Source organism: Engystomops pustulosus, chromosome 9, assembly GCF_040894005.1.
Source record: "Engystomops pustulosus chromosome 9, aEngPut4.maternal, whole genome shotgun sequence".
NCBI classification, from domain to species: Eukaryota; Metazoa; Chordata; class Amphibia; order Anura; family Leptodactylidae; genus Engystomops; species Engystomops pustulosus.
In genome coordinates this window covers 28,714,417-28,726,332 of record NC_092419.1, presented here as the reverse complement: position 1 = coordinate 28,726,332, position 11,916 = coordinate 28,714,417, and the positions used below count along the sequence as shown (strand labels likewise).

General features: G+C 43.5%; 2 protein-coding genes across 3 annotated transcripts; one reads left to right on the top strand and one right to left on the bottom strand.

The window, feature by feature from the left end:
- Nucleotides 1–3,638: 3,638 nt before the first annotated feature.
- On the bottom strand, nt 3,639–6,400 carry BLOC1S3 (biogenesis of lysosomal organelles complex 1 subunit 3). 2 transcript variants are annotated; one of them, XM_072123157.1, is made up of 2 exons: nt 6,263–6,400; nt 3,639–4,853 (listed from the first exon to the last, which is right to left on the bottom strand). In XM_072123157.1, exon 2 carries the CDS (start codon nt 4,832–4,834, stop codon nt 4,280–4,282), a length of 555 nt encoding a protein of 184 aa, XP_071979258.1. In that variant the 5' UTR covers nt 4,835–4,853; nt 6,263–6,400; the 3' UTR covers nt 3,639–4,279. The 2 variants fall into 2 exon arrangements, with proteins under 2 accessions (XP_071979258.1, XP_071979257.1); XM_072123156.1 differs by lacking the exon at nt 6,263–6,400 and adding an exon at nt 5,409–5,525.
- A 72-nt stretch (nt 6,401–6,472) lies between these two features.
- On the top strand, nt 6,473–11,636 carry TRAPPC6A (trafficking protein particle complex subunit 6A). The gene is made up of 6 exons (XM_072123158.1): nt 6,473–6,783; nt 8,485–8,552; nt 9,077–9,194; nt 9,355–9,438; nt 9,530–9,623; nt 10,940–11,636. The coding sequence occupies exons 1-6, from the start codon at nt 6,703–6,705 to the stop codon at nt 10,969–10,971; spliced, it is 477 nt and encodes a 158-aa protein (XP_071979259.1). The 5' UTR covers nt 6,473–6,702; the 3' UTR covers nt 10,972–11,636.
- The last annotated feature ends 280 nt before the right edge of the window (nt 11,637–11,916 follow it).

Genomic DNA, 11,916 nt, shown 5'->3' with positions numbered 1-11,916 from the left:
CAAATTTTCAATATGGACCGAGTCGGCTAACCATCTTACCATATCTAACCACAAGCCATATAATACAGGCAGTCCCCGGGTTACATACAAGATAGGGTCCGGAGGTTTGTTCATAAGTTGAATTTGTATGTAAGTCGAAACTGTATATTTAATAATTGTAGATCCAGACCAAAAAAATTTTGGCCCCAGTGACAATTGGAGTTTAAAGGGAACCTACCACCACGAATCTACCTATAAAGGTAGATCGGGTGGTAGGTGGATGTATGGGACGTGAGGATAGCCCTTTTTAGAGCTAATCCTCACGTCCCCGCTAGCCTAGCATAAACTTTATTGCCCTAATATGTTAATTTAATTAAGCGGCTACCGGGGTGTGGAGTAGCCGGACACGAGGCTACACGGCGCGGCTACTCCACGCCCCAGTAGCTGCTTTCCCCCGCCTACCCTGTGATCTTCGGCGCGCAGCTCCTGGCAGCTGCGCGCCCTCGTCCGAGAAGCCGGAGTTCTGCGCATGCGCAGTAACTCCGGCCAAGCTGCCAGGAGATGCTATCCTGGAGTGTCTCACTGTACATAACCTTATACCCCAATATTAGCATGGGTTTATGAGAGATTGGCTTCTAAGAGGAGGTAAGTTCCAGACTGGACCTTGGGGAGGCTGTGGATGTTGTAGATCTAGACTTTTGCAAGGCATTTGATACAGTGCAGCATAAAAGGTTGGTACACAAAATGAGACTGCTTAGTGGTAGAAAACAGAGGGTCGTCATTAATGGCACATTCTCAGATTGGGATGACGTTACCAGTGGAGTGCCACAGGGGTCAGTATTTGGGCCACTTATTTTTAATATTTTTATTAATGACCTTGTAGTGGGTTTACACAGTGACGTTTTAATATTTGCAGATGATACTACGCTGTGTAAAGTAATAACTACTGAGGCCGATTAGCATTACAGAGGGATCTGTGGAAGCTTGAGGAGTGGACAGATAAACGGTTGATGAGGTTTAATGTAGATAAATGTAAAGTTATGCACATGGGCCATGGAGACAAAAAGTATAATTATGTTCTAAACGGTCAATTACGGTGGATGGTAAACTTAATTTTAGTGACCAGAGCCAGGCGGATGCTGCTAAAGCAAATAAAATTATGGGATGTATCAAGAGAGGAATAGATTCTCATGATAAAGACATAGTTTTGCCCTTATACAAATCCCTGGTCAGACCACACATGGAATATTGTGTACAGTTTTGGGCACCAGTGTATAAAAAGGATATAGTAGAGCTGGAACGGGTGCAGAGGAGAGCAACCAGGATTATTAGGGGAATGGGGGGATTAGAATACAAGGACAGATTACAAAATTTGGGATTATTCAGTTTAGAAAAAAGACGACTGCGGGGGGACCTCATTACAATGTACAAATACCTGAACGGACAGTACAAGGATCTCTCTAAAGATCTTTTTATACCTCGGCCTGTGACCAGGACAAGGGGGCATCCTCTGCACCTGGAGGAGAGGCGATTTTACCATCAACATAGACAAAGGTTCTTTACTGTAAGAGCAGTGAGACTATGGAACTCTCTGCCGCAGGAGGTTGTTATGGCCGACTCTATGTACATGTTCAAGAGAGGCCTGGATGACTTTCTGGAGAAAAAAAATATCACGGGTTATTGGGATAAAACATTGATTTAATTCTTACATTTTTTTTCCAGCCTTATTTACTATAATACTGTGAAGATAAGTTCACTTGTCAATATTTGTAATATCAAGTTTTAGGTAGTCGCACATAATACAAGGTACAATTAAATTATTATTTTTATACATTATCTAAGGGCGTCTGCTGCTTATTGTGATGATATTGAGGAATACGTGTGGGAAGAAGATAATGGGGCTCATCTACTAAGAGTTGCACTGCTTACTTTTGTCGGACTGTTCGTCTTTTTCAGGGATTACAGGGCTTGAACAAGTATTTAACTGTGTCTGTGCTGGGATTTTGGCGCATGCAGCTGCGCTGGCTTCCATGCGACACAATCTAGGAGGCGCGCCGTTGGACGATTCAACTGATTTGGACTGAGCGTGGGTCTAACATTCAAATTGTGTCGCAAGACAATGCACTTACATGCACCAGGAAGAAGAAGGTGAACTCCTGAACGAACGACCCCCCAACGGGCACCAGGTGAAGAGAGACCACAGGAGGACCTGGACATTGAAGGCCGTCTTCTCAACACTGACTGGTGTTAGTATCCCAATTGTTCCAGGATAAATTCTCTACCTGAATCCATCTGCTGCAGAAAGCGTGATGAACCGAGAGACCTCTCCATTTCAGAGATTGACTGCATCACCCGCCATTCAATATTTACTGAGCAATGTATTTCACAAGAACAACTCATACATACCTTATACCTAATAGGCTTTTACTGGATTCAAAATGTCCAAGCCAACCGGTAAATTATTCTGTCCTATTTTTGAATTTTTTGGTTTAAATATTCACTTTTCAGCCAGTGGTCCATTCCATTATCAGAGTATTTTTATAAAAATTAATCCCCCCCCCATAATGATATGTTAAATAATTTATCATTCTAAGGCTGCTTTGGTCCCTGATGCACAGATGGGGTGTTTGAAGCAGTCAGCACTATTTTATTATGCTACAGGCCCCCTATAAACAGGTTCTTTAAAAATAAAATGTTATTAACTAATAAACCCAGTAGTGGATTATTATATAGGCGGTAGCCCGGGGCCCAAGCGTTCTAGGCGGCCAATGGCCACCCACCAAATTTTAAACTTGGAAGGTGAAATCTTGATGACAGGTTCCCTTAAAGTGAGCGCCTATGACCAATGACTATATAAAAAGGAGTCATCAGACTTTGCTATAAGTTGTGCTACCCAATGTATCTGTATTTTTTCTCATTTAAGCCAATAAATTTCCATCATAGACTGATTGGGCAGTTTCATGTATCATTTCTATGTGACTTGATGATCAACTTGCAAAACAGGAGTAAAAGAAAAGCAAATATGACAAAAAGATAACAAGAAGGATAAAAGCTTTATTGACAAGAAGTGTAACAACATCTAAGATTTATAGCAAAGTTAGGTCAGATGCCTCGTAAGCAAACGTCGTATTCATTATGGAGTCATTGAAGGAACGTGTCTACCTGCATGTTATCTCATGTTTACTTAACCCTAAAACATGCTATAATATACAGTAGATCTATCATTTCACTTTTTCCTTTCACCCTGCTATCTTATTATCAGAGTGACTAGAGCCAAAAACATAGAACAGTTTCACTTCAATGCAGCGAGGCGGAAGCTAATTTAGTTTTAACAATTCAAGCCAAATTATGTTTGACCAGCAAATTCATAGGAATGACATGTCACTAAATGGAATCCATTTAATTAAACCTAATGTAATGATTGATTCACCTGGTTAAACCCCATCTACATGTCCTATTAGGCCGTAGATGTTATAGACATGCTTGATATGTGTGCATAGTGACTACACCAGGACCCAATGTGTTATCTTAAGTAAAGATATAATGCTAAGAGCATCACATAGGGTCCCAATGCAATGCTGATCACTAAAGCTGCTTGAAGGAAACAGATTTGATAATTAGGCTTTATTTGTTTAGGGAACAGTTTACTCAACTTTGAGTTTACTTTGAGAAAACGCAACTGAAAGCACCTCACCATTCCACAAGACAAATAAGATATGATATGACAAGACTGTTAGCCATCCTTGAAATCCTGGCTGGAGACCCAGGTGCTGTGACTCTGCACCTCCTCACCCCTCCCCTCTCCATAGAACTGTTATGTAATCTGACATCTCTTTGAGCCCGTTTGTCTTGCCAGCAAGATGGAATTCAGCAGAGACTAAAGAGCAAACATAAGGGAGCATAAGAGGAGAAAAGAAGTTAGATATTGGATATTGCAAAGTAGAGATGAGCGGACCCTTAGGTTCAGGGCATATTGCTGGATTGGTTGTCCGCCCGCCAAGATGTCCGGGTCACCTGGCCGAACCCGAACTGAAACTAAGGGTCCACTCATTTATAATTGCAAGGTTTCTTGTAGTCACTTGTACCGCTGATTTATCCAAAGTTTGCTGAAAAGTTAGTAACCATTGAAATGCAGGGAAAGCTTCTAATGAGAAGCCATTTACCCCTGGAACCAACACTCTCCTTCATACAACCACCCATCAATAATTAGGGCTTTCCACAGTTACATTGTGGTGGGGGCACATAAGGATGGACTGGACACGGGGTTTGATGATGGAGATATACTGTAGACGCTGTGTATTCAGATCCTTATGTCGGGAAGTAGGTTACAGCTGGTTATTATGTCTATCTTTTCGGCCACCCCCTTTAAGTCCTCTAGGGCTAGGCGGATGTGGTGGGATGCGTTAATAATTCCATTCTGGGAATTGCTCAGTTGACCAGTCAGGGTCCGGATCTCATTAGTAGTTGTGTGGTAGACCTGACGGACTGTGTTGTTGACATCATGGTAAAGACGAGCATTGCTTTCCAAGAGTTTCTGCTGTAGCAATGTGCTGTATCGCCCCGCCTGCTGTATATTAACCATGGGCTTCTCTTCATAACCAACTGGAGAACTTTCTCCTTCATTCCTGATGACCACTAGAGGTGGAAGGTCCTTCTCTAAACTCCTGGGAGGGGTCCTTTTTTTCTTAACACCTACATCGTCCTCTTCATCAGTCTCTGAAGCTTCTCCCTGGATTTTGACACCGCATGCACCTGAGAAGGGTCTAGTTGGGACAGAAGTCACATACATCTCCTCTTCATCATCGGTTTCTGAAGCTTCCCCCTTTACCACGGTCTGAAATTCTCGAGAAGACATTTCTAGATTATCTGAGCAGCTGAAAACAAAGTGTGAGAACGATTTAACTTAACATTTTTATAGCTATGAAAATGGATAAAACTGGAGCACAAATAGAACCGGCCAAATGCAAAACACCCCCTTTTCTAAAAATAGTAGTAAATAGGAGATTCAAATAGGGGCAGAAACTAAAATCTGATAATTTTATGCATAAATAATCTTCTTTATATTGGAATTAGTATGCAAGTGCATCGGCTACAGACAGACATAAGTGCTCAAGCTCTCCTCTGTAGTTTTAAAAGGTCATTTATTCATATTCCTTTTACCTCCACCCAGAAGTAGGTGCCAAATAGACATTGGAAGGAACAGGGACCGCAGGTACCCCAACTGTGCAACACCTCTGTTAACAAAGGCCTTAAAGGAAATCTACCATCGAAATCAAGCATGATTAACCAGAGACTAAAGATTAGTGGACCGGACAGAGGACCAATCATAGCTATGGCTAGTAGCGTCAATTTGCCGGATTGGCTCTTCGGCTGATACGTTGGGCAGGTTGAACCAGAACATTGGGTTCATCTGTAACAAGTACACTTACTTATACATCCAAGCACTGTCACTGTGGTAATCTTCTTATAGTTGATCGATGGCCTCCTTCTTTCTAAAATCAATGAGCCTGAAGAGCTCCTTGGGGGCGTTACCAGAGCCCAACTATGCAGTAGCTGTCTCACACCCCCCTCTGCTCAGCACTTCCTCCCCTCCCTCTGTCTGATGCAATCTCACTGCAGCAGATTAAGTTGGAAGAACAGGACAGTGCTTATGCTCACTGTAACAGCCTATGAATCTGCAGCTCTTGTAACACCCACAGAGGCCATCTGACTCATTAGCATAATTGATTTTAGAAGGAAGGGGGCCATTGAAGATTACTACAGTCACAGTGGTAAGTGTCCCTGGATATTGTGTTTTATTTTGATGTTGACATCTCCTCTAAAGGAAATTTAACAACTTTGAGGTGCTGGGTCTGCTCCAAAACCAGTGACCGTGTCACATTTTACAGAGCTGGGGTTACAGTGTCCCATTCTCACTTTTAAAGGGGTTGTCTCAAGATGACATATTACACTCTGATAGACCTGGTGCATTGGAGAATTCCATGGTCTCCGCATAGGGCTCAGTGGGAAGTTTTGCTGGGTGATCACAGCAGAGCGGCGAGGGTGACCTAAGCCGAAATGCCAGGATCCACTGATTTCTGCACTGAGTTAGGTGGGGAAGGTACAGTGCGGCACTCGCAGCCTTAGGATGTTGGGGATTGTAGTTATACCACTGTGTTAAACTTTTGTAGACTTCTGGTATATAATTAAAAGGTCAGAGAGGGACAGTGCAGAGATAGGAGCACACACAAGGACAAGGGTCACTCTATAAGCAGCATCTCCATCATGGAGGACGCCTCCTCACCTCCAGATCCTGATCACTGGCAGCACCAAGACGGCTCCAGGAAGTAAGAAAAGACCATGGCTGACAATAAAAGTCTTATGATGATAAATGTCACATTACCGGAAGTGGGGCAAGAATACTTCATGCCAGAACCGGAAGTGGGGCATGAAGTGAAAATCTACGTTAGCACAGACTCGGAACAAGTGAATGATTAGACATGTGGCGACGGAAGTGGGGCAACGGAGCCGGAGGAAGTGCGGTCGGTGTAACCCGGAAGAAGGGAATTAGATTGAATCCTCTGCTATCTTGTCATCGTAACCCGTCTTGGATCCATATGGGGAGATAGGCTGCGGGCCCGGGCGTGACAACGGTTTACTGGACGGCCTTCCGCCATATGTTACACTGAGGATAATGTGGTCACACAGCCCGGGACACACAGGGGAGAGATAAGGAAGCACAGCATGGCGGACGAGACGTTATTTGCGCTGTTACATATGGAGATGATCTCTCACGCCCATAAGAGTGCTGGGCAGGAGGATGAGGTAAGGCAGGAGCACAGCTGACCCCCAATCCTAAACATATATCTTGGGGTTGGTGTTTACTTAAAGGGAGTTTCCATCTCCAACAAGTGTTCTGCAGGCAGTGTGTTGAAGAGAAATGCAGCAGAGCTTTAATATTTCTGTGCATTGTGACATTTTCAAGATATTCCCATCTTTAATCCATATGCTAATGAGACAGTTGATGCTCCCAAGGTGGGCCCTCATTCTGTGTTTCTGCCTTAATCACTTCCGTCTCTTCTCAGTGTCGCCCCAATGTTCTCACAGATCACATCTCCTGCTTATCGGATGCAGAGGGTAGTGGTCCAGGCAGGAATAGCAGTGCTCTGAATGCTGAGGACACCCCCCTCATCCCCCCCCCCCCCCCCCCGGATGCACCAACTGCCTCATTAGCATATAGATTCAAATAGGCATCTCTCTGACATGGCATAATAGACAAAAATGGCCTAACTTGCTGATAGGGGTCTCAGTGATAAGACCCCCATAGATCAGGGGGTAGTGGTCCAGGCAGGAATAGCAGTGCTCTGAATGCTGAGGACACCCCCCTCTCCCCCCCGGATGCACCAACTGCCTCATTAGCATATAGATTCAAATAGGCATCTCTCAGACATGGCATAATAGACAAAAATGGCCTAACTTGCTGATAAGGGTCTCAGTGATAAGACCCCCAGAGATCAGGAGAACGAGTTGTCCGATGTGGTTCCAGGTATATCCGATCCCTTGCCGCTCCCATAGATGGCCGCGCATGACCATTCTGCTCCATTCATCTCTATGAAGCTGACGGAGATTGCCGAGTGTGACGTTATCATCACTGAGACCCCCAAAGATCAGCAAGTTAGGTCGCTTGGTGAGAAAACCCCTTTTAAGATGAAGCATAGTGTACAAGAGGTCTCTGACTTAAAGACACCTGAATTACAGATGACCCCTAGTTACACACAAACTTCCCTGCCCCTGCATGACCTTTGTTGAAGCTCTCTGGTGCTTTACTTTAGTCCCAGGCTTCAATGATCAGCTGTTAGGAGAATTTAGTAAACCCAATTGTCAATGGGACAAAAAAATAAATAAAATATACCTGTTCTGACTTGCATACAAATTCAACTTAAAGGGGTTGTCCGACAGTATTTGAAATTCTGGCGGCGGTCTGGGGAGGGATTTAAAAACAAAAACCAAGCTGTACGCGCCTCCGCCGTCGCTCCTGGTGTCCTGTGCTGGCGTTTTGCCATGCCTTTTTGTTTCCCAGCGTGTGAATTGGGACGGAAGAGTGTGGCCGGCCAGGAGCTGAACTCAGCTCAGCTTCAGTGCTCCTGTAAACAAAGAGGGGCATGTCCCAGCGGGAAGGCGGCGTGAGACACCGGGAGTGATGGAGGAGGCGAGTACAGCTTTGTTGTTTTGATAATCCCTCCCCAGCCCGCCTCCAAAATGTTAAATACTGTCGGACAATCTTGTACTTAACCAGGGGACTGACCTGTATTACAAAATGCTTGAATGAAACGTTCCTTCTGCTGTGATCCCAGTTCACTTATAAACACATCCTGTCAGGTCAGTAGTAAATGAGATGGATATGGAAACTCTCAAGATCTTTCATTGGTTGTAATCAAATCGTTCACATTGACAAATCTTGATTCCCCTTCTAGGTTTGGGTATATAAAATGCTGATTCTTCTATGACAAAATCTCCCTTTTATAGGATCAAGGGAAACACATCCCGATTTTAGAAGGAATGGGCTTCCGTGTGGGCCAAGGATTGATTGAGAGGTAAGTTTTTCACTGTTGTGGTCCCTTCTGGGATATATTAATATGTTTACTATACTTAACCATCAAAATGCATTTCAGGGGTTATTACATTATTTGTTCTGCATACATTGGGGGTAGTGTGGACCTGAGACTGTAAAGCATATATTTTCATTGTAGTTTATTTAAAGGGGTATTGCAAGAAATAATTCTCATCCGGGAATTAGTCTGATCAGTAAGGATCTGTCTGCTGAATCCCCCCCCCCACCCCCGTCCTCCCCACCCATTTGAGTATAGCAACTGGTTATTTTAATAACCCCTTTCTGTATGTAAATTTCTTAATTTGTCTGAGGATGCGGTCACACTTATCGCTGGCGCTGTGTTTACAAACAAGGGCTTCACATATGCGATCTGGCCGAAGCCCGCCGCCATATGCTAGCGCTGTGCTTGTATCGCAATCCCTTTAATAGACGGTTGTGAAAAGCCGATTTCTTTTTATGCATAGAACACAGGGTGGAACCTCCATAACTTCCTAATCTTGTCCCTAGGCTGACAAAGGACAGTCCATCTTTCAAGGATGACCTGGATATGGTGAAATTTATTTGCAAAGATTTTTGGACCATCGTTTTCAAGAAGCAGATTGATAATCTGAGAACCAACCATCAGGTATAATTGGGTTTTGTGCCGGTTATTCTCTTGTAAATCAAGTATTTTCTCCAACTTGTGGTGATAATAAAATTGTTTGACGTACAGTGAATACTTATTCTGATAATAGGTTGCTAGTTTTAAAACAAATACCTTTTTATGTTATTTTTCCTTTGTTTAGGGTACATACGTCTTACAAGACAACAGGTTTCTGCTGCTGACCCAGATCTCCTGCAGTAAACAATATTTAGAGGAAGCTCCGAAGGTATAATGTTCTCCTCATACAGACATCAATTACATATGTAGTATGGTGAAAGTTTGCACCCCCTTATTGTATAATTAATTTAATCTTTCAGTTTCTGGCTTATACCTGCGGACTCATCAAAGGTGCACTCTCAAATTTAGGAGTCAGTTGTACAGTGTCGGCTGAGGTTCCCGTGATGCCTACATGTAAGTTATCATGTGTATTCATGGCTCCGTTTTCTTGAACCCTCTTTATTTTATTTAGGGTTAAAGGGGTTGTCCTAAGTTTTTAAGCTATCCACTGGATAGGAATTAATGGAAATCTACTATCAAGATCCATCCTGATAAACCAGGAACATTACTCATAGATCCAGTCACTATTTGCTATCCATGCCCTCCTTCCTTCTAAAATCAACTTTTAAAATTTTGCTAATGAGCCTGAGGGGCTACCGTAGTCACTCTGTGATTTGGCTTTAAAGACTGTCTCACCCTTCCCCCTGCTCCCTCAGCACTTGTGCAGTGAGCATTTCCTGTTGTATTCTCTGTGCTGAGGAAGCAGGGGAAATGGTAAAACAGTGTAAAAACAGTAAATTCAGAACACAGAGAAGTTAGGGTAGCCCTTCAGGCCAATTAGCATAATTTTAAAAACTGATTTTAGAATGAAAAGGCCATGGATAAAAAATACAAGCTTATCACAGTCATGGTACTGGGATCAGGGCCTGTCAATCACCTGTTTTCCGTAATAGGTGAAGTCAGAGGACCAGCCTGTGCCCTGCTGCTTCATTCAGTGTCTATGGGAGGGTTTAAGAGATTAAGAAAGCACATTTACTTACCAGTTCAAGTCGCGATCCCCGAGATCCCACGTAGATCCTGCGCTTGATATCCTGCATGTGTCACTTCCCCCGCTCAGGTCCTCTGGAGTTCACCTTTTTCTTCCCGGTGCATGTAAGTGCATTGGCTTGCGACACAAATTTGAATATTAAATCCCGTGCTTAGTCCGAATCTGTTGGATTGCCCGACGGCCCGCCCCCCGATTTCTGTCGCGTGAAATCCCATCACATGCGCCAAAAAAACCCTTCTAAATATGGCGCACATCAGAAACCGTTGGATATTCCGACGATAGTGCGGTCCGTGGACCCTTAGTAAATGAGCCCCAGTGTGTTTTCCTACACTCCCATACCATTGAATTTAGCGGTAGGACACATACTCGACCTGCTGCTCCAGTTAGAACTGGACCCTCATGATAGGTAGGGGTCCCCAACACTCCCTAAGAACCTAAAAGAAGAGGGTAATCTGACAAGAGGGACTGCACATCACTATGTCGGTGTGCTTGGTTTACAATCATTTATCCTGGTGTGGTGGTAGATGTGGGGCTTCCCCTTTAATGTAAATGTCTCAAAGTTAGTTCTACTCTTTTGGTGTTTATCCCTGCGTTAGTACTGGAGGCTGCTGATGCAACTAATCAGGGAATTTCTTGTAATATTAATACAAAGCAATGACCTTCTTTTCCCTTTTCTTTTTAGGTAAATTCCAAGTAGTCGTCTCAAAGAACTAAAGAGAAATAACCACCAGAATTAAAGTATCAGGAATACAAAATATTGAAGAAACCAGCAACATTATCTATGCAACGCGTTTCAAATATCCAAATACACTGTTACGATATGTAGCCTTTCCTTATGCTGTACCATAGGGTAGATCTTATATTTGCACTTTTCCCACCATATTGTTTCATCAGTCCACAGTGAATGTTCTTGTTACTCACCCCCCATTGTGTGGATTCCTGTTATTGGCAAGTCTGCACTTTGCCTCTTCTTCACTGCCAGGTTACATTATGATTCAGGGCTGGCGTATGGGTCTCATTCATTACGGTACATGCTCTTTACAAGATTGTGGTGTTTACTTTTGACTACAGCGGTTCAATGTTTAGATGACTGGGGTCCAAATCTTGGTCCTTTTTCTTACTGTCCTGAAACTACAACTCGTAGCATGTCAGAGGATCCTGGGAGATGTAGTGCCCCAGTAGCTGTAGAGCCTCAGGTATAAAAGCTACTGATATAGATGTACGGTGATTACCCCACGCCTTGTCATTGCTGACCACATACTACTGCGCCTGCGTACTTCAAACTGTGATGATGTTATGTTAGTTTTATGAGCCTGCACTGTTTTGTAAATTGTCTTTCCAAATTCTTGGTTTGCTAATAAAGTTTAATTTAATACAAATGCAATGTTTAGTGATATCTGGGAACCTCGGCATGAAATTAGCCCTACAGAAGTGTCCTTTATACCAGTGGTCCCCAACCTTTTTTTTTTTTTACCCAGTGACTGGCTGTAGACATACATTTTCTCCAGGGACTGGTGGGTGGGGGGGGGATGTGGTCTGGTGTTATAGTTTCATAGCCAAAAATGTATCTTTACTTGCCCCACCATAACTCCCTGCGTGCCTATTTCCTAAAGAAGCGCCCCCCACCTATATTGTCCCCTTTCCTGCAGCATTCCCCCT